This window comes from Bos indicus, chromosome 8 (assembly GCF_029378745.1).
Source record: "Bos indicus isolate NIAB-ARS_2022 breed Sahiwal x Tharparkar chromosome 8, NIAB-ARS_B.indTharparkar_mat_pri_1.0, whole genome shotgun sequence".
NCBI classification, from domain to species: Eukaryota; Metazoa; Chordata; class Mammalia; order Artiodactyla; family Bovidae; genus Bos; species Bos indicus.
The window spans coordinates 90200896-90222863 of record NC_091767.1 but is presented as its reverse complement, the minus strand read 5'-3'; the positions used below and the strand labels follow the sequence as shown (position 1 = coordinate 90222863).

At 37.0% G+C, this 21968-nt stretch overlaps 1 protein-coding gene and 1 pseudogene across 5 annotated transcripts in view; one reads left to right on the top strand and one right to left on the bottom strand.

Moving 5' to 3' along the window:
- Positions 1 to 21968, bottom strand: part of TMEFF1 (transmembrane protein with EGF like and two follistatin like domains 1) — a 145060-nt gene that overhangs the window by 93695 nt on the left and 29397 nt on the right. For 4 of the 5 annotated variants that reach the window (XR_011568169.1, XR_011568168.1, XM_019966646.2 and 1 more), the window contains exons 2-5: positions 21748 to 21857; positions 12643 to 12772; positions 7967 to 7993; positions 5635 to 5734 (exon numbers count right to left, since the gene is read on the bottom strand). Coding sequence is in view for 3 of the 5 variants with exons in the window: in XM_019966646.2 (XP_019822205.2) it covers positions 5635 to 5734; positions 7967 to 7993; positions 12643 to 12772; positions 21748 to 21857 (367 nt within the window). In the remaining 2 variants the exon portion in view is untranslated. The remainder of the gene's footprint in view (positions 1 to 5634; positions 5735 to 7966; positions 7994 to 12642; positions 12773 to 21747; positions 21858 to 21968) is intronic. The other variant, XM_019966645.2, reaches the window with a different exon arrangement.
- On the top strand, positions 7404 to 7509 carry LOC139184728 (U2 spliceosomal RNA; annotated as a pseudogene).

Sequence of the window (21968 nt, the reverse complement as noted above, 5' to 3'; positions counted from 1 at the left end):
ATAACAGAGGCAAATTATCAAAGAGCAACAGAGCATTCAGAAAACTGCAGGAGGCCACGGAGAATACTGTGTTCTACATTTTAAAATCTAACCTCTCAAAAGAAACCATTACTGGCAGCTGTACAGAAATACAGGAAGATATTTCTGGATAAAGAAGCCTGTCATTGCTAACATCTGGGTTATATTCAGTACAGAATAATGTTTAATAGTGTTTATTTCCCATTACCAGAGGAAAACAGACAACATACAATTATTTTTCCATTTTAGTGTAAGGGACCATGGTAGAAATTTACTAAACCTAAATAGCTTTAAAAGTCTACCTGTAAAGCCCTGTAAAGCTTTTGAATTTCTAACACTGAATTTCAAAGGCATGAATGCAGACATACATACATAAATAAATGACATTAGTAAATAAATTACTGTCATCTCTGATTAGGAGGAAATCAGAGGTGAGGAGAAGGTAACAGTAGGAAAATACTTCTTTGGTTGCTTTTTTAAAAAAGAAAAAAAAAAACTATGTGCAGTTTCTAGAAAGGAGGACTGATGGAGAACACAGATATAAAGCATTATTCTTTGTGTTTCAGTGAGGGAAAAGACTTCATTGCACATTCTGAGGAAGAGACTCATCAGCTTGTGACAATGGCCAACAACTCTCCAAACAGAAAATGATGGTATAACGACAAAGATGTCTATCAGGTGAATTACTAATGCATGCTTCATAAACTGTCTGTCACACTGCACACCTACAAGATTCTTTCTCTGAGCAACTCTGAGAGCTTATGTCCCTCAGGGGAAAAGGAAAACACCATCTCCAAAGTGACTGACATCAAAAAGGCAGAAGAGCAGGGACAATTTCCATAAAGCACATGACAGACAAAGTTCAAAGGAGTAACTGCAGGATTCTTACAGCTCACCTGTATTGACATTATGCCAGATGATTCTACAAACTCCTCAAATCGTTCATGGCAGGCATTTAAGTCAGGTATATAAAAGGTCTACCTGGCTGAAGGAGTTCTATGACTATTTGGTCCCACTGTACAGACAAATAGTTGAGAACTATCTTAGAGCAATAACATCAGCCTTGGACAGATGAGAGATACTGGGTTGTTTTTTTTCTAAGAGATACTGTTTAGATGAAGAGGGATACAGTTGGTAAGAGTATGGAGAAATCTAATTTTCTGTAAAGCAGATACTGTTCCCAAGTTTTAAGACTAAGAAAATCTAGCCACTATATTTCAAAACAGTCACAATGAAATACTGAAACCTCTCCATGTGGGCATCAAATTTCTTGGAACCTCAACTATCTAGCTCTAGGTATAAATTCAAAGGGCAAACATCAATGCAGACAGACATCACAGTTCAGTTCAGTCGCTCAGTCGTGTCCGACTCTTTGCGACCCCATGAACTGCAGCACGCCAGGCCTCCCTGTCCATCACCAACTCCCGGAGTTCACCCAAACTCACGTCCATTGAGTCGGTGATGCCATCCAGCCATCTCATCCTCTGTCGTCCCCTTCTCCTCCTGCCCCCAATCCCTCCCAGCATCAGAGTCTTTTCCAATGAGTCAACTCTTCGCATGAGATGGCCAAAGTATTGGAGTTTCAGCTTTAGCATCAGTCCTTCCAATGAACACCCAGGACTGATCTCCTTCAGAATGGACTGGTTGGATCTCCCTGTAGTCCAAGGGACTCTCAAGAGTCTTCTCCAACACCACAGTTCAAAAGCATCAATTCTTCGGAGCTCAGCCTTCTTTATAGTCCAACTCTCACATCCATACATGACCACTGGAAAAACCTTGGCCTTGACTAGACGGACCTTTGTTGGCAAAGTAATGTCTCTGCTGTTCAATATGCTATCTAGTTTGGTCATAACTTTCCTTCCAAGGAGTAAGCGTCTTTTAATTTCATGGCTGCAATCACCATCTGCAGTGATTCACAAACCCATGCAAAAGTCCCCAATGCCATTAGAGAGTCACACTGTGCTTCAGGAAGAAAGAAGAAAAAAGCCTCTCACAAGCAAAGCTAATTTCAATTATAATTAAAATAGCCACTGAGCAGATAAGAGAGAAAACAGTCATACAATATAAGAAGTTCATGCACCTCACTAAGAACCTATTTACTCTGATTTTATTAGATACCGTTCCTATAAGCACATGATTTCCTATTTTGGGGAAGCAGAGAAGCAACTAATAAGTTGGAGTCACCCACAATCAGAATCACTGACTAGGCATACTGACAGCACCCAGAAGCAAGGGAACAACCTGATATGGGAGAAGAAAAGTCATTTTTATAAACAGATGTAGAACCCCAAAAACAAGGCAGAACGGACCCTTAAGTAGGGGTGGAACTACTGGCATTAAGCACATCAGGGGCCTCTGAGAACACCATGGTGTTACACATGTGCATACACAACACGATAGATAAATCCCTTGTCATGAGACTGTGTTCTGGTTCTGTTCTTAATCACAAGCCACTCAGCCTCTTCTGCGCTCACCTCCACCTGTAAAATCAGAGTAATAAATCCTCGCCCTACCAACCAGACATACTGCCATAAAGAGCTGAAAAAAATAGTTTAGGTAACAATGTTTGAAAACTGTAACGCACTATACAATATATGACTTTAAGAATAGTTAGAATATGTTCTGTATAGTCTGTTTAAGAAGACAATCTGTTTAAATCAATTTCCATTTAAATGGCTAAATAAAACACTAGCACCTCTCTTAACAGCAGAAAATTAACTTAACATTAACTTAACTTAACCATTTATCCCCTCCCACAAATGGTCAAGTTTCTTTCCCTATTAGCAAAGGAAAAAAGAGCTTTTAAAGCAAGAGAAAGGTTTTAGTATCTGAAAAAGAATATATATTATGTATAACTGAATCACTTTGCTATACACCTGAAACTAACACAACACTGTAAATCAACCATACTTCAATAAAAAAGAAATTTTAAAAACAAGAATAAATTAGCCAAGTACAAAAGAGAAAAAAAAAAAAAGATTAGCTGCCCTCTGGAAACCAGATAGATTATATTGATATACAGCATTTCATTTGACAGGAAAGATATTTCACAATGACAGAAGATTAAAAAATACTTTTATTTATTTTAAAAATAATTTTTAATCTATTTTTTATTTTTGGCTGTGCTGGGTCTTCACTGCTGCATGGGCTTTTCTCCAACTGCGGAGAGCAGGGGCAGCTCTCCAGCTGTGGTGTGCAGGCTTCTCACTGCAGTGGCTTCTCTGGTTGCAGAGCATGGGCTCGAGGGCTTCAGGAATTGTGGCACGTAGGCTCAGCAGTTTTGGCTCTACAGGCCCAATAGTTGGGGTGAACGAGTTTGGTTTCTCCCAAGCACGTGGGATCCTCCCAGATCAGGGATCAAACCCATGTCTTCTGCATTGGCAGGCAGACTCCTTACCACTGAGTCACCAGGGAAGCCCTCAAAATATTTTTTAAATGAATACCCATACCTAAAAATGTAGCATGAAATAAAGTATCTATTATAGTTACATTATAGAGCAATATTTTTTCAACTCTAAGTCATAATCACTATAGGAAATATTAGAGTACAGTATTTTTAGTAAAGGTTAAGTATGATAGGATTTTGTTTTACTTAATATCTGTTATTACTATGTATATATGCACTTGCTTTCTAGGTAAAGGCACAAATGTTAATGTTAATGTTCTTAATGTTCTTCTATTATTGCATCAATTTCCTGGCCTGGTCTTGGCTGCCTGTCCCAATCTATCCATGGGCTCCTGAGGAGGCTCCTCAGCCTGCCTGCTCCTTTTATTGGTAAGCCCTTCCCTTGTCTCTACTCACTTTCTTTTGCTTAGAGCGTGTACCTGCAAGGACAGCAGTTACAAGTTCTCAAATAGACACACACATAATGAATTTAGTGCGCTTCTATACAACAGACATGCTCTGACTGAGGACAGACTACATATCATATCAAGAGGAGGTATATATAAGAATGATGTGTATTTTATACAGATGTCATACTTAAGGCTACCTCTGAGATTACACAGAATCTGTTCTACTTCCAAGCAAAAGATCTCTCTCTCTTTCAATTAAGAGATGAAAAATGATAGCAGAGAAATGTGTAAAAGAAGACTGAAGAGAGGCACTGTCAACAGAGAAACAAAAGCTCAACAGACCACGTCGATCAATCACTGACAGCTATTCTGACTCTGAACACGATTTTAGAACAGTTCTGAGGAAAAGCAGAGAAAAGAACTAAATATCTGCAAAAATACACACATATGCACACATATACACACAGGTGTTGCATCATACCGTATCTTCAGTACAAAAAGAGAAAAAGAACACAGTATCTATTACCTGTCCTCTCTGTAAGTCCACATTGCTATCATTTCTCTCATGTTCTACAGGCCAAAATCTACTTTGGGAAACATCATCTCACAAATCAATCCACTCTGACTGAAACAGATGGACATGTCAACAAGCGACTCGTATGCAGAAACAGAGCAAACACAGGGTTTGCTGCAGTGTTCGACTTTTTATTGAATTTGTCTTTTGCCAGTTCTTACCTACTTTGAAATATATATCAAGTAAATTATCAGACATTTAATTTTACCAAGTGCCAGACAAATAGCTGATTATGTATCAAAATACTGAAAACACAGTGACCCTGATTTGTAAAAGTCACTCCAGGCATAAATGCTAACTAAACCATATTACCATTGATCAGTAAAAGGCTCAAATATGCATTTATGGACTGAATAAAACATAGAAATGCACAGTGAAAATACATATGAGTAAGAAAGAAAGTGCAAATTTCTATAAGTGTTTCAAAATACACACTAAGGGGAAATTGAGCAGGTGAAGAGGATCCATTTGTGCTACATAAGGCCCTAAAGACAGTATTAAAGTTTTTAGAATCAACTATGCAGAAAGCAAGCACTACAGGGAAATGAAGGAAGGTTGAGCCTGGGGATAAACAAACAGGAGCCTGATGAAAGGAACAAAGCTGGCTGTGTTGGTGAGGTCTATATTGCTACTACTCTGCACCCTTTTCATGGGGAGTGCACGGGAAACTGGATGGACAACACAGGTCAGCTACAAAGCCTACCTTGGTGAAAGCAGAACGTGAGTGAGAAAACAAAACAGAATGTCAGTCTATCCAGCTGAGATTTCCAGAAATAATTTTTACTTATTATATTTACTTATTATCTTTAAAATTTTGAAAGTTTTGGATTTTTCTTAATGCATTAAAAGTTTGTGTATAAAAATGCAAGAAAAACTGTTTATCATGACTCTAGCTGAAGATATAAAAGTAAGGTAATTCAAATAAGAGTAATTCCGATGAATAAAATTAGCACTTGGTATAAAATATATCAGTTTTATAACAGTATAAAACTATCAGTGAAGAAAGGGAGTGGTAAAATGAAAAAAAAAAAAAGTTACAAATGGATTTCCACTCTAAAACACTTAAACTGACTTAGATAGCTATAGTATCATATCAACTTAAAAGTCAATAGATTAACAGTAAACAAAAAATAAAGAAGGCACACACAATATACACCAAAGCAGGTTAAAAGATAAGCTTTCTATAACATAATAATGCTGACAACTGACCTCCAAATAAGTTTATCCCTTTCCCTCAATCAACTCACCCAACATTTTCTGCATCTTCATCACATTCAGCTTTATACTTGCAGGGTCCACACTTGGAGTGTTTTCTGTGAACTTCTGCCCCTGACCCTTCTTCTTCTGCTTAAAAAGAAAAATTAAATTTTCAACCAAAAGCTGGGATCCTTTCCAAACCTGCTTCATGTTTTCAGCAGCCATTATCCTTATTTCTGGGGAAAATGTATGCAAGGCTCTTGAAAACAATCAGTTCCAAAAAGCTGTTGATGCTTGAGTCCAAAAATGCTGTCAATACAGAGTATTAACATATACTGTGGAAAAAAAACAAGTATTGGGGCCAGAAAAATAATCCCTTAGCCTAAGTACCATGGAACAATAAGCTAGGTCTCATTAATTCTTAAAAAGAATTACCATAACATGAAATAAGAGAGGGGAAATAAACATGAGCAATATATTCAGTCCAGCGATTACCCTACTGAAACAGCCTGTGCAATCCTATTAGCAGTAAGTGATTCAACAAACAAGTTACTCAACACAGCCGAGTCTAACCACTGCCTTGTCTTCACAGCAGTTTCACACCTGCCTTAAAAACTGTCTCCCAATTTTAAAAAGAAAAGGAGTCTATTTACAAAGTACTTACCCTTTTCTACTTTGCCACCTAGCCCTGCCAATAATACCAAGAATGCTGAAGTGTATGGGTCTCCTATGATCCAGCACAAGATCAGTGCATACCACCAGCCCCCAAATCAGCTCATATTTCGCAGTTAGGGAACCTCGTTTCTGTGGGTCTCAGCTACAGTGGATCCTATTAAGAGAATCTCAAACTGGGCAGGAAGATGAGTTCTGAAGCCAATTTAGGGATTATGGTTTACTTAGAGGATGTCCCAGTCTGGTTTGGGAAAGCATACCTTACTGCGGGGGTGCCTATCAGCAGAGAAGGTGTTATAAGGCAAGCACACAGACCTAAGTGCCTGTTTGGTACTATCTCTAAACTTGGCATTTTGGATCCTACCTACACTTTACCCAAATTCTCATGCATACTCCCAAACAGTTCCAGGGAGCATAATCTTAAGTACTTCTAAGCCTCAGAAATACCATGAGATCTAAAACTCACACAGCCACCATGAGCTCACTAGAATTTGTGTATTAATCTGAGCAAACCACTTGGCCTTTCTAACTCAAACTCCCTAAAAAAAAAAAAATTACCAACAACCAACATTCTCAGGGAAAGACATCCAATATTTGTACCATAAAAGCAAATATGTAGACCAACTTCCATTTCTTTCATATAGTAACAATGACAATTTCCTAACTGAATATCTGACCACAGGGGCTAGACTACATGGTCCTTTAAAGTCCTTTCCAGTTCTAAGATCTAGAATTTATGATCTCATCCTTCACACGTGATCACGAAGTCTCTGCTTGAACATGTCCACTCAAATTCTATTTTTAGACAGCTTTTAATCTTTTCTTTTTTAAAGCTAAAACCATCATCCCTGAACTTCTTCCTCAGGACAGTTCTTCTACTCTCTAGGTGACCTTTAAAGTCCCTTCCAACTCTACAATTTTAGGGTTCTATGAAATGTAGGGGGATGGAGTAAGGTTTCAGATAGTGCTGGAAGGATCATAACTGCGGTTTTCATGCGCATACATGTGAATTTTACCATAGATGTTTTTTCTTTTAGTGCATCCACAGAGCACCTGAAACATTATTTTGCATTCAGTGGATACTCATTAAGAATTACAGTCTCATTAGATTATGAGATAGTTTAGTCATTCTCAATTCTAATAATTCATCATTTCTCGGCTTTATGGCTGAGATCAAGTACAGTATCTGTTCTAATCAATTCTAATAATTCAGAGTAAACTCTGTTATATGCTATTACCAAATATTAGTTTTTTAAGTTTTGTGCCTTGAAAATTCCCTATGAGCAAAAAATGTGTAAGCAAACGACGAAAGAGTCACAAACACTCTGATTCGAGCTAAAATCACCTGGGGTCTGATCCTACAGAGAGGACCCTTTGGTATAACTTCAATTTAACTGGAGCAATGTTTCCCCTTAGTCTGACAACAAATCTAAAATGAAAAATAAATGCAGGAAAAAAAAGGAATGCATAGGGCTAAGGGAAACTGAGGGGTTGGGATGATGGCTGAGGGGTACAGGGTTTCTTTCTGGGGCAATGAAAATGTTCTAAAGTTGGCTGTGGTGATTAATGCACAACTCTGTTAATACACTAACAGCCACTGAATTATACACTTTCGATGGGCAAATTGTATGGGATGTGAATTTTATCTCAGTAAAGCCATTTTTAAAATGCAAAAGAAGAAAATGCCTTTTAAGGGTATTTGAAACTTACCTCCTTCTCCAGATCCAGAGCCATTATCTGAGAAGAAAAATAAAGAATGGCTATCAACACTTTTCCCAGAATCTCATCTTACCAAATAGTAAAATTTCTTATCAAAAATCAAACTGTGATATCCATTCTCAGATAGTCCCTTTTCTCATTTTTTTCGACATCCAACAATTTATTCTTATATACTTATTTTGTACCTTTCTCCAAATATAAATTCCTTGGATACATAATCTATATACCTCATAATCTTTGTAGCTCATTCAGAAAATACACAGGTGCTTTGTACAAAGTGAAAAATCAATAAATATTATAAAGTAAATGGCTAAATAAAAATAATTTTAATGAACTCACTTTAAGGGAGAAAAAATGTTTAACTTTGCTAAAGCTTTAAAGGAATAATAAATAAACTGCTTTTAATAAAAAGGGAGGAAAAGCTTTGGGTCTTGCTCCAAAAATCTTCTTAATTAAATATGTGGATAAAGGCCAAAAGATATGAATAAACCTAAGGTTTAGAAGGAAAGAACCTCAGGGTTGAGGCTTTCTTAATACTGATGAAATTAACTTCCTCCAGGAAACCTTACAGAAGGAATCTCACCAAGGTGTCTGAAAAACTTGTTACTAATCAAATTAAAGAGCCTCCCTCAAAGTTACCAGCAAGAAACCAGTGTAAAAGGTAATTAATTTAAAATATGTATTTTATAATCCTGAAAGAACCAACATATGGCACAAAACATATTAAAGAGGGCAAGACTGTAGCATCATCAGCCTGGAGCCAAGATGGCAAGTGATGAACTTGACACTCTATCCAGCACTTTCTAGGGAGAATTTACCAGAAAATGCATTCCAGTCTGTCAGATAGCTCTCAAGAATAGGGGACATCCTTCACAATATCGCTCCCTTCCCCCCTCACCCTCAATTTCCCTAAGACAATAATCAAAGTCCCAATCATGGTAGAAACAAGAGGGATTGGAAAAAATACACATTTTAGGTATCAGCCACTTCAACACTATTTCTGCTTTATTAACTATGCCAAGCCTTTGACTGTGTGGATCACAATAAACTGTGGAAAATTCTGAAAGAGATGGGAATACCAGACCACCTGATCTGCCTCTTGAGAAATGTGTATGCAGGTCAGGAAGCAACACTTAGAACTGGACATAAAAAAACAGACTGGTTCCAAATAGGAAAAGGAGTACATCAAGGCTGTATATTGTCACCCTACTTATTTAAGTTATATGCAGAGTACATCATGAGAAACGCTGGGCTGGAAGAAGCACAAGCTGGAATCAAGATTGCCGACAGAAATATCAGTAAAACCTCAGATATGCAGATGACACCACCCTTATGGCAGAAAGAGGAACTAAAGAGCCTCTTGATGAAAGTGAAAGAGTAGAGTGAAAAAGTTGGCTTAAAGCTCAACGTTCAGAAAACTAAGATCATGGCATCTGGTCTCATTACTTCATGGCAAATAAATGGGGAAACAGTGGCTGACTTTATTTTGGGGGCTCAAAAATCACTGCAGATGGTGACTGCAGCCATGAAATTAAAAGACGCTTACTCCTTGGAAGGAAAGTTATGACCAACCTAGATAGCATATTAAAAAGCAGAGACGTTACTTTGCCAACAAAGGTCCGTCTAGTCAAGGCTATGGTTTTCCCAGTGGTCATGTATGGATGTGAGAGTTGGACTATAAAGAAGGCTGAGCTCCGAAGAATTGATGCTTTTGAACTGTGAGATTGAAGAAGACTCTTGAGAGTCCCTTGGACTGCAAGGAGATCCAAAAAGTCCATCCTAAGGGAGATCAGTCCTGAGTGTTCATTGGAAGGACTGATGTTGAAGCTGAAACTCCAATACTTTGGCCACCTGATGCAAAGAGCTGACTCATTTGAAAAGACTCTGATGCTGGGAGGGATTGGGGGCAGGAGGAGAAGGGGATGACAAAGGATGAGATAGCTGGATGGCATCACTGACTCAATGGACATAAGTTTGGGTAAACTCCAGGAGTTGGTGATGGACAGGGAGGCCTGAGGTGCTGCAGTTCATGGGGTTGCAAAGAGTCGGACACAACTGAGCGACTGAATTGAACTGAACTTCAACACTTCATGCGATTTTATACAAAGTCTTATAGAGTATTCACTGACCGATCAACCATGAAAAATATCTTTTCCAAGTAGAGGAAAAGGATGAAAGAGCAGAAAAAAAGACAAGAAGGGAACTTGACTTATTTTTATTACCAAATTTTTCTTAGGAAAACTCTCTTTTTCCCTTCTATTCCATATACATTGACTAGGTACATATTATGTGTTAGACAACATAGTAAAAGGAATAGGTACAAACTGATAAATAAGACAGACCCAGTCCAGGAGATACTCACTACCAACCTTTTTTTCAACCAATGTCCAATTTTAATAAATATTATATCTCACCACCTCCCATAAGGGTCATTTAAAATTTTGAAATAAATATATTGTGACTACTTTGATAATGAGGTTGAGCTCTTTCTGTAGATTAGATTTTCACTAGACACACGCTTTCCCCAACTCCAACCCTGGAATTAAGACATCCTCTCTAGGCAAGACATAGTACTTTCCTGTTCAGAAACAGGATCTGGCTAAAGGATAAACACATTCATCTGTGTTGGATAAATGAAATGAAGTATGATATATACACAGACATATGCACAAAGCATGAACAAACTCTGCCAGGAGATGCCAAAGAAGAAAGATTACAGAGAGGAGAAAAGACTTAAGCTCAATATTAAAGCATTAAAAAAAGGAGTTCTCAAATAAGCAAAGGAGAATGTTATTTCTAGCACAGCAAACAGGACCTACACCAGACTAAATGACAGAACACAGAGCCCACCTAGCAGATAACAAGATCAAAGTAGCACCTTATAGCTTAGCTCATTCGACCCTCACTTAACCACAGGAGACGATAACCATCTAACCATGTAGGTATGTAACTGGGGCTCAGAGCAGCTAAGTGACTTGTGCAAGGTCATTCAGCAAATCAGAGCTGGAGTTAATTTAAGTTAGACTTTCTAAGCCTAGTGCAGTGCTCTTTCCAGCCTAACACTCTGCCTCCCCATGTTTAACATTCACTGTTTATCAAAGCAGTTGGCATCTTAACTCCTCATAAATGATGCATAATTAATTTGGGATTATAAAGAACTCCATATTCCTTTTTAGTTTCTAAATCAAGTCTGTGAAATATAATGTACCTAGAAAGTATGTGAGAACCATACAAATCACAGTCTACTGGCCTAAGAGAACCTATTTATTTAGTGTATGGAAAAGAATTTGGCCTTTCCCAAAGAGAGATCTGGCCTTGGCCCACAGCTTCTAGAAGGCAACTGATGTTTAGGAAGGAAGCTGACCACATCAGATCTGAGGGTGGGGCTGGCCACACTCAATATTCTTAGGGTAGGGGCTAGCTCACACCAGAAAGACCAATCACATAGTTCAGAGTGGAGGCTTTGAATCATGTGGTGTTAGTAGACCAAATTTGAGATCAACCACACGGACAAGCAATTAGTCATGCCTATGTAATGGAGCCCCAATAAAAACTCTGAACACAGGCACTGTAGTATACAGGAAAAGAAAGGAAATGGAGTAATCATATAAAGAACAGCCTCCCCATTTACTGCTAACCTTCAGACAATAATTCTATTATAGTATCTCACCAGCATCCCTGCTCCCAAATACAAACACAAGTAAGAAACCAAGGCATTACTGTTGGTTTCTTATAGTAATGCCTTCCAAAATTAACCACTACCAATTTAGGAAGACATAAAGAAGGCTGAGCATTGAAGAATTGATACTTTTGAATTGTGATGCTATAGAAGACTCTTGAGAATCCCTTGACAGAAAGGAGATATAACCAGTCAATCCTAAACAAAATCAACCCTGAATATTTATAGGAAGGACTGATGCTGAAGCTGAAGCTCCAATACTTTGGCCACCTGATGCGAAGAGCTAACTCTTTAGAAAAGACCCTGATGCTGGAAAGATTGAAAGCAGGAGAAAGGGATGACAGAGGATGAGATGCTTACATAGCATTACTGACTCAATGGACATGAATTTGAGCAAACTCCAGGAGATAGTGAAGCACAGGGAAGCCTGGCATGCAGCAGTTCTTGGCATCACAAAAGAGTCAGACACAACTTAGTAACAACAACAACAAATAATTCAGGAAGGAAAAGAGAAGTATATACAAAAACTGGGAGGAAGTTGGTAACAAAGGCTGGCAAACAGAAAAGATACAAAGAGAAGAGCTTGGACAAACACTTTCTGGGATGCCACTAATGAGTTTCTACAATATTCCCCACTCCACCTCGCACCAAAATAAAAATTAACAAAACGGATCTCATAGCATTTACCCTCCCAAATCTTATTCTGCCTAATGTTCAAACCATAAGGCAAAATTGATATGCAAAGTCCCCACCAAAAATAGTATTAAACATTAAAAACGTCCTAAGAAGTGCCACAGAAGAGGTAATAAGAGAGACCACCTGGGGTTAAAAAGCAACATGAGATGGGGGCAAAAAGAGCCCCCGCCCACTTTCCCACATAATCATCCCAATCCGCACAGCAGCGTTGGGAATGAACCTCTGACTGGAAACTTCACCTTAGTACAGCAGAACCACTTCTAACGTTTCTTTAGGAGAGCATCACACATACCAGAGTAGCACGGTCCTCTCGCTACTACTGTTATCTCTTTCTGGTGCTTACAAGCAGCCCTTCTGAGAAAGCATTCATTTTGGTACGTGTCCCCATTTGATCCACAGACAGGAATGTAATTCGTATGGCACTGCAAAAGAAACAAAAATAAATTCTCAGAGCGACATGTGAATGTTAATAGTTCATTTCATATTCACAAATGCAATGCCATAGGACTGTAACACACTTCTACGACAGAAGTTTGCTCTTTTATTTGGTTTTTAAAAAGAAGAGCTGTGCTACTTTCTCATACTTTTTTTTCACATTTATAATGAAAATATTTTAACTATCAACTATCCATAAAAATGAGAATGAAAATCTCTATCCTGTCTACATCATTTGCTAGCGATCCAAGGAGATAATATAAGAGGAGATTCTTTCCAATGTTTGGAATAAGCACTAATGATATAAACTATCAAAATTCACTTATTCAGCACCTCTAGTATAAAAGGTTTCAAGGTAAATGCTATAGAAGACACATGAGCTCTGTTCTCTGAGACTTTACAATCTTATTAGAGAGCCATATAAATATGAAATATATATGTGTGGGTATATATATGATCATGTACTAAATCAAAAGTACAGATAATAAGTATTATATCTAACACCTATTACTGTAAGATATAAGGTATTTAAGAAAGCCTCCTCAGAGAAAGTGAAACATGAACTGGACCTTGAAGAATTAGTAGATGAAAAGAAAAAAGATGATACAGGTTTGAGAAATGACACTGAATTGAGATGTTTAAAAGACTTTAAAACTTCTATATTTCAAAAATATACATGACTAAAGTTTTAAAATCTGGGAGAAAATAGTATAACATGATACAAGTTATCATCACTAAAACAGAGACAGTACCAATTAATACAAAATGGACAAAAGACAAATTTACAGAAAGATAACAAATGGTCAATTAATATATTAAAAATGCTGACCTTTACTAATAATCAGAGTTGTACATGAAAATAAGATGCTACTTTAACCTTATAAAACTGGCTACTAGACAAACAAAAAATTCAATTTAGTTGCATACCAATAGCCCTGCTGTAATTTAAACTGGCTCAATCTTTAAAGAATACAATTTAATAACACATTTTAAGAGTTCTAAAAAAGCAATGAGGCTTTTGATCTAGAATTACACATTTAAGGATCTATCTGAAGGAAACTACGATAGATGAAAATTTATTACAGTCATTTCAAATAGAAATGTATTCATATCAAAAACATACAAGAAAAAATCTAAGTATCCAATAAGGTAATGTTTATTTTAAAGCACGCTATATATGTTCAAAGAGTTATTGAACTTTATAAGAATACTGTGTGACATAAAAAGATGATGTTAGGTGAAAAGCAGGTAATAATACCATGTATATAACTTCTGAGAATTTTGTGCCATTTTTAAATGCATTATCTAGTCCATAAAACTGAATGAAAATTTCTTAAATAATATGATAATATAAAATAAAAATGTAGAAAGAAGATAAATTATATATATATATCTGAGTTATTTAGAAAAATAAATATTCAGAGTAAATCCTGGAAGAAAATATCAATAAATTTTTCACATTACTTGTCACCATATTTTTTTATTTCCATATTTAGGATTTTCTGTTTTTCTCAATTTTTCTGCAATGAGCAAGGCTTACTTTCATCATTCATTTACTTTTTAACAAGTGGTCAACTTACTTTATGAACCATAACTTTGGCATGCTACCTCAGGTAGCACTGGTAAAAACAATTTTTAATAAAATATTTTATAACCAAGTTGACTTGCTATACACTATCACCAGACTCCTACATCAACTTTAGTTAAAACTCAAATTTTACTTTAGGATGCCTTCCTATATTCCTCCAGTTCTTCTAAGGATCACATTCCTTTATTCTCTTCCCCTAACATGTACACAATAAAACTATATGATGTCTGCAGGAGTCAATGTTACTCTGTAATTATACAATGTATAATTAGCAACAACACAACAAAAAAAGACCATAAGCTCCAAGATGTCAAATACAAGTCTATGGATTTTTCAAGCCAACTAACTCTTCACTCAGCAATGCTTAACAACTTTCTAATACAGTGCTCACAAAGGTGCTCATGCCCCTTAGGTCTGGGTGCCCCATGGAGGCATTTTTGGTTGTCACCATGACAAATGAAAGTGAAAGAGGAGAGTGAAAAAGTTGGCTTAAAACTCAACATTCAGAAAACTAAGATCATGGCATCTAGTCCCATTGGTTTATGGCAAATAGATGGGGAAATAATGGAAACAATGAGAGACTTTATTTTGGGGGCTCCAAAATCACTTTAGATGGTGATTACAGCCATGAAATTAAAAGACACTTTCTCCTTAGAAGAAAAGTTATGACCAACCAAGACAGCATATTAAAAAGCAGAGACATTACTTTGCCGACAAAGGTCCGTCTAGTCAAGGCTATGGTTTTTCCAGTGGTCATGTATGGACGTGAGAGTTGGACTGTAAAGAAAGCTGAGCGCCGAAGAATTGATGCTTTTGAACTGTGGTGTTGGAGAAGACTTTTGAGAGTCCTTTGGACTGCAAGGAGATCCAATCAGTCCATCCTAAAGGAAATCAGTCCTGAATATTCATTGGAAGGACTGATGCTGAAGCTAAAACTCATACTTTGGCCACCTGATAAGAAGAACTGACTAATTTGAAAAGACACTGATGCTGGGGAAGATTGAAGGCAGAGGAGAAGGGGATGACAAAGAATGAGATGGTTGGATGGTATCACCGACTCAGTGAACATAAGTTTTTGGGTAAGCTCCGGGAGTTGGCAATGGACAGGGAGGCCTGGCGTGCTGCAGTCCATGGGGTCGCAAAGAATTGGACACAAATTAGTGGACTGAACTGAACTGATGACAAGAGGACATTACTGTCATTTAGCAGATGGATTCTAAGAGTGCTCAAAGTACCACAAAGGAAAGGGCAGTTCCATACAACATACATATCATACAATTTCTTTTTGTTTATATACCATACAACTTCTTTTTTTATATATACCATACAATTTCTTTTTTTTTTTGTACACCATACAATTTCTGAATGCATCTCTAGCCATTCATGCAGGAACTACGGTAAGATCATAAACAAATAAGACTGCTCTAGCTTCTCCAGGGTTCTTGCCTGGAGAATCCCAGGGACGGGGGAGCCTGGTGAGCTGCCGTCTCTGGGGTCGCACAGAGTCGGACACGACTGAAGCGACTTAGCAGCAGCAGCAGCTTCTCCTAATAGTTTTTATTCTAGCATTCACCATACTTCTACTTTTCGTTTTCAAGTACTACTGGTATGCAAGTGCTGATGATGATCTTTTTAAAAATCCAAATATTCATTTAAGTAGATATAAGCAATGGACCCCTACATTGTCTTCTAGTATAATCATGTCCCAGCATTTACATTTTGAAATACTTATTTTATTATAAATTACTTTTATTTCTCCTTTACATTTCAATTATACATTATATTGATTTCTTTAATTACATGTTTATGTAAGCTACATTATCTACAAATTTCACTTTAGAAAAGAAATGGAATACAAATTATTGGTTATAAAAAAGGGTTATTAAGTCTGATAGGGCTGCGAATCTATACGGTAATAGCTAACATTTAATGCAGAGTTTCTATCTAGTAAATATTGGCTGCAACTTTAATGTCCTAAACTAACTTAAATGTAACAGTCCTGCAAAGCACATGTGGAGAAGGAAATGGCAACCCACTCCAGTACTCTACTTAGTGCTTAGAGCCAGAGTTCTGAAGTCAAATGCTGAGTTCAAATCTTGGGTCAAATATTCATGTGACTACGGGTTAGCACCAATGCCATTTTTTTTCCCCTATCTGTACAATGGTAATTATAATAGTATCTACCTAACAAAACTGTTATGAGTATTAAATAAGAGAAATCCATCTTTAGCATTTATATCTGGCCATAGTAAATTTTCAACAAACATTCACTGGTTCTGCTATAGATATTATCATTTCTGAGTTCTAAGTAATTGTCTAGGGTCATAGCCAATTTCTAACACTAACCACTACATGCTCCAGTTTTTCAGCAGGATCTCACTTGGTGGTAGTGAGCAAGGAGCTTAAAACAGATAGGCAATGTCCTTGAAATGCAACCTAACAAGCACATACCAAGGAGTGAGCATGATGGGAAAAGCAGACCTGCAGTTCCTCGGTCAGTTTCCAGGAGTTGCTTTTAGGAGCTTCTTCTTATGCTATACAAAAATTATATGATTTGGGCAATTTTAACAACACGCAACTTCTGACTCAGGCATGACTCTATCTTAAGGTTTGCCTCCTCTTTACTGTCACTCTTGCTGGGGGAAAGAACTCTCCCCTATACCTACTCTTTACCTGGAAGAGTGATTTGAAGCAGTTTACAAAGATGCAGCAGTGTACAACTCTGCAGCCACGTCCATTCAAGCATTTATTATGTACCTACTGTGTGTCAGGAACTGTGCTGAATACAATAATATCAACAAGGTTGTGATGGTTAATTTTAAGTATCAACTTGACTGGGCTCCAGGGTGCCTAGATTAAACATTTCTGGATGTATCTGTCAAGGGTATTTCTCAATGACACTGGCATGTAAACTGGTGAACTGAATAAATACCCCCTCCAATATGGGTGGGATCATCCAACCCACTGAGGGCCTGAATAGAAAAAGGCAAATGAAGGGAGAATAAGCTCCTGACCTTGGTTGAGCTGGGACCTTGTTTTTCTCCTGGTTCTCAGGCCTATGGACTCAGACTGAGAGTTACATATCAGTTCCTCTGATCCTCTGGCCTTCAGACCCACACTGGAACCACATTACCAGCCTTTATGGGCCCCCGGCCTGCAGGCTGCAGATCATGGGACTTCATGTCCATAACTGAGTGAGCCCATTCCTTGTAATTTCTTTCTCTCTTCTCTCTCTATATACCTTGTTGGCTCTGTTTCTCAGGAGAATCCTGACTAATACAAAAGTCTAATAAGAGGACAGAGTACTTAGCTAGAGCAAATACTATGAAACTCAGGGAAAAAAAGGTATCAGCCTGAGAACTCCAGTCAGAAGAACAAAGGGGAAGAAAGAAAACAGGAAAAGCCACAGGCATTTCTCTTTATATATTATTCAGGTTGCAATGAAAAGATGCAATACTGATCATTTTTCTTTGTTCAAAATTAATAAAAGCAATTTTGTTTATGTATGTGGCAAGATGTAATAGCTCCTATTAACAGGCTAAACAAAACAATTTTAGAATTTAAAATCCTATTATTATCTGTTAAAATGTGTTTCAATTATGCCCCTCCAAAAGCTTGACACTGAAAGCATGATGAATCATAAGCAAGGTTTTTAAATGAATTGAAAGATACTGCTAAAGCATCCACAGAAAAGTGTTTAATGGGCACATGAGGTCATTGTTCTTAAACCAGCAAGAACGGAAGTCTAAGTTGAAGAGACGTAAAAGCATATAAAGAAGAGGAGTCAAAGTTTCGCTCAGCAGCAGGATCAAGTCACGCTGTAAGCCCTTAGGCAGTTTGCTCCTGCAAGGTAAGTAATTTGTCTTTAAACATCTTTATATCCCCAGCACCTGCCACTAAGTAAGCTCTGGGTAAATGTCTAGTGATCTAAACCCCTAACTTTTCTTTTCCTTTCTTGCTTTGCCACAAGGTAAGAATACAGGGATTCAGATAGATCATGAGAAGATTCTCTAGCTGTTCAAGTAAGTTAAAAAGGTCAAAAGGCTTTATAACCGTAGAGTTGCAAGGAAAGACTCTGAGAATAAAAAGCAGAATCATGAAGACAAAGATAAATATAAAATGAAAATGTAAAACTTTATATAAAAAACATAAAATGAAAATAATACTAGGATAACTTCTTTAAAATATATAAAGCTTTCTTTGTAATCCATATAAACTAAAAAGTAACCATCTCTAAGATACTTTAGTTTATATGGATTACATATATCCCATGTGGCTCTAGCGATAAAGAACCCACCTGCCAATGCAGGAGACATAAGAGATGTGGGTTTGAGCCCTGGGTCGGGAAGATCCCCTGGAGGAGGGCATGGCAACCCACTCCAGTATTCTTGCCTGGAGAATCCCATAGACAGAGGAGCCTGGTGGGATACAGTCCATAGGACTGCAGAGTCAGAAAAGACTGAAGTGACTTAGCATGCATGCATAAGTGACTTAGTACTTAAAAGAAATTAAAACACTTATGTATTAGTAAAACAGAATATTTTTAAAAGGAAATGTAAGAATTAACAGATGTTGCCTCTGAGAAGAGCAACTGGTAGTCTGGAGTGGAAGGAAGACATTTTTTCCTTATATAATGTTCAAGTTGTTTACTAAGGCAAATACCACACTTTTAAAAAATGTATGAAAATGATACCTACATCATAGGTTTTCATAAGAGTTTGTTATGTTAATTTTTATATATAAATATATATAAAATATTTAGGAGTTAATAGATATAAAATGCTCAGCACAGTAAGCAATATTATAAGAACAACACAAACAGTACATTATATTTTATTAACACAGTATACACATGTATCTTTACAGATCAACACAGGGAAAAAGAAAATACTCCCCAAAATAGAAAGAATATGAAATATTAATTCAAAAAAATGGTAAATAAATCTATGGCACATTTCCAATTTCTCCAGTAATCAAAATGCAAAAAGTTTCTTTACCTTTCAGATTGATATAATTTAAAAGGACTGACAAAATTCACTACCAAGAGGCTGAAAGGAAACAAGCAGCCTGGTAACACTGCTCTTGGTGAGAATGCTAATCTGTACATAAGCATTCCATTGGCCCGACAACTCCATATCAAGGACTTTAACCTAAGGAAATAAAAAACAGTTGGAAGAGGGGAATAGCCCCAGTTTTCCCCACCCAGGATAGCTAAAATACCCACCAAAAAACCTTCAATCTTTGTTGCATGAAGACCCAGAGGATAGAATTCAGAGCGACCAAAGCCACTGGGAAGTGAGCGAGAAAGTCCCCGAAAGGAGAGAGAAACCAGGGAGCCCCAGATTCTGTGGCTGACTTTTGAACCAAGCACTTCTGGGGCACACTCCAAGTAGACCAGCCAAGACTGAAATAAATGATATTTGTGTTGCTACTCAAACAGGAAGGACAAAGTCTGCTGTTTTTCAGTCAATTCAACTGTTTCAAAAATGACAATACTCAGAGGAATGTAATCCAAACACTAGAAAACACATCATTCACAAGGTGTAGGATACAGTCAGAATAAATAGGAAAAAAAAGAAAACACAATCCATTCTCAAACGAAAAGGCAATCAATAGAAATGATCCCTGAGATGTCCCAGATGTTGAAACTGGCAAAGATTTTTAAAGCATCAATATCTATGCTCAAGGAAAATAAGCTTGTAAGGAATGAAAAGACAAGAAATCTCAAACAGAAACTATAAATTCTAAAAATAAAGTATCTGAAAGTAAAGACTCACTGAATGGCAGAATGGTGATGACAGAAAAAAGGATCAGTGAACCTTGATGTAGGTAACTAAAATTTATCTAACATGAAGAACAAGAAGAAGTAAAAGCACATGAGGGCTTGGTACATACCATGTAATCAACACCTTCTTTTAAGGAAAGACGCCCACTTTAGTTACTGTCCTTCTTAAGAAGGTTTAGGGAGCAAGAGGGCAGGCAGACATAACACTGCCTATTTTTTTAATTTCATTTTTATTTTATATTATAGTTGATTTACAATGCTGTGTTAATTCAGGTGTACAAAAAGTGATTCAGTTATATATGCATATATCCATTCTTTGTAAGATTCTTTTCCCATGTAAGTTATTACAGAATACTGAGTAGGCTTCCCTGTGCTATACAGTGGGTCCATGTTGGTTATTTATTTTATATACAGTAGTTACACTGGCCTGACTACTGTTACATGAGGAACCATGAAGGGGTGGGCACAAGGTTAGCTAAGCCACTTCAAAGGTGGCTACTGTCAATAAACAGTGGATTGTAAAGTCCCTTTTGACCAAGAGGAACATTTTTGGCTGGTCATCAGTATACTTCCCACCCCTTCCTCCTTTACTTAAACTTTCTACTTCTTTTAATGAAAATAAACTTGATAGCTAACAGTTTTCAAAAAGGCTTCATATTCAAGGTCTCTTTCTGATTCTGATTCTCATTACAATATCCTAAGAAAGGGTGGGAAATATGCTATCTATTTTCAGATGGATCATACAGAATTATGCCTGAAGCTGTACAGGGTTTTAGAAATACTGACTATCCTATGCTTTTATTCCTAATCTCTGTTCCCTTTATTCCCTTTAAAATCCAAAATGGTAGGCACAATTAGAATAAGATCATGAATTTTAAAATTTCTAGTTCCTTTTTTGTTTCATCACAAATTCTGAATAAGGGACCACTTTGTGAACAATGGTCCCTGGTCGGGGGAACTAAGATCCCGCAAGCTGTGCGACACAATCAAAAGGAAAAAAAAAAAAATGGAGCAGATTTCACTTCCATTCTTTTTGTTTTTTTTTTTAAGACAACAAACTCACAACTAAAACAGCATCTGAAAAATAAAGATATTCGCACTCTTAGTTTGAGATTCCCCCTTTCTAATCCATCTCTAACTCGGATCTACCCTGAGGCAGTCATGTCCTCTGGCCGAAAAAAGATGAGACAGCAGCAAATAAGGGGGAAATAAGGGAAATAAGCAAAAAAGGGAAAGAGAAAGACAAGAAAGACAAGGAAAGAGGATAAAAAGACCAACATTTTAAATAAGTGACTCTACTGCAATCTGTACCTTACTTCCTTTCAGTGACAATTATACATTTGAATAAAACTTTTAATTTTTTTTTCAAGGCATTTTCACCTTCTATGAGAGCCAATCTGTCCTTATCATTCAAGAAAAGAATGGAAGGTACAAACAGTAGCGTTTCATTTGACAAGAATCAGTGGGCTGTGAACCCAAATTTCTTGTAGGGTTCAAGGTGTTTTAATAAGCTTTTTAATTTAAAAAAATGTAGAATTACAAAATATGACAAACGTTAAAACTTTTGAGAAAAGGTCTGATTTCCTTACCTGAAACTGACACGCACATTTCAAACCATCTCCATCTTCTTTACAGACGCCTCCATATTTACATGATGATTCATCACAAACTCTTAGATCAGATTCCCTCACATTTAATTCTGTAAAAGAGGAAAAATTGTTTCATATATGTGTGTGTCTCCTTTTTATCCAAATATGCATATATAAATAAAAGAAAAAAAATCCTTATATCTCATCGACAAGTATAATAA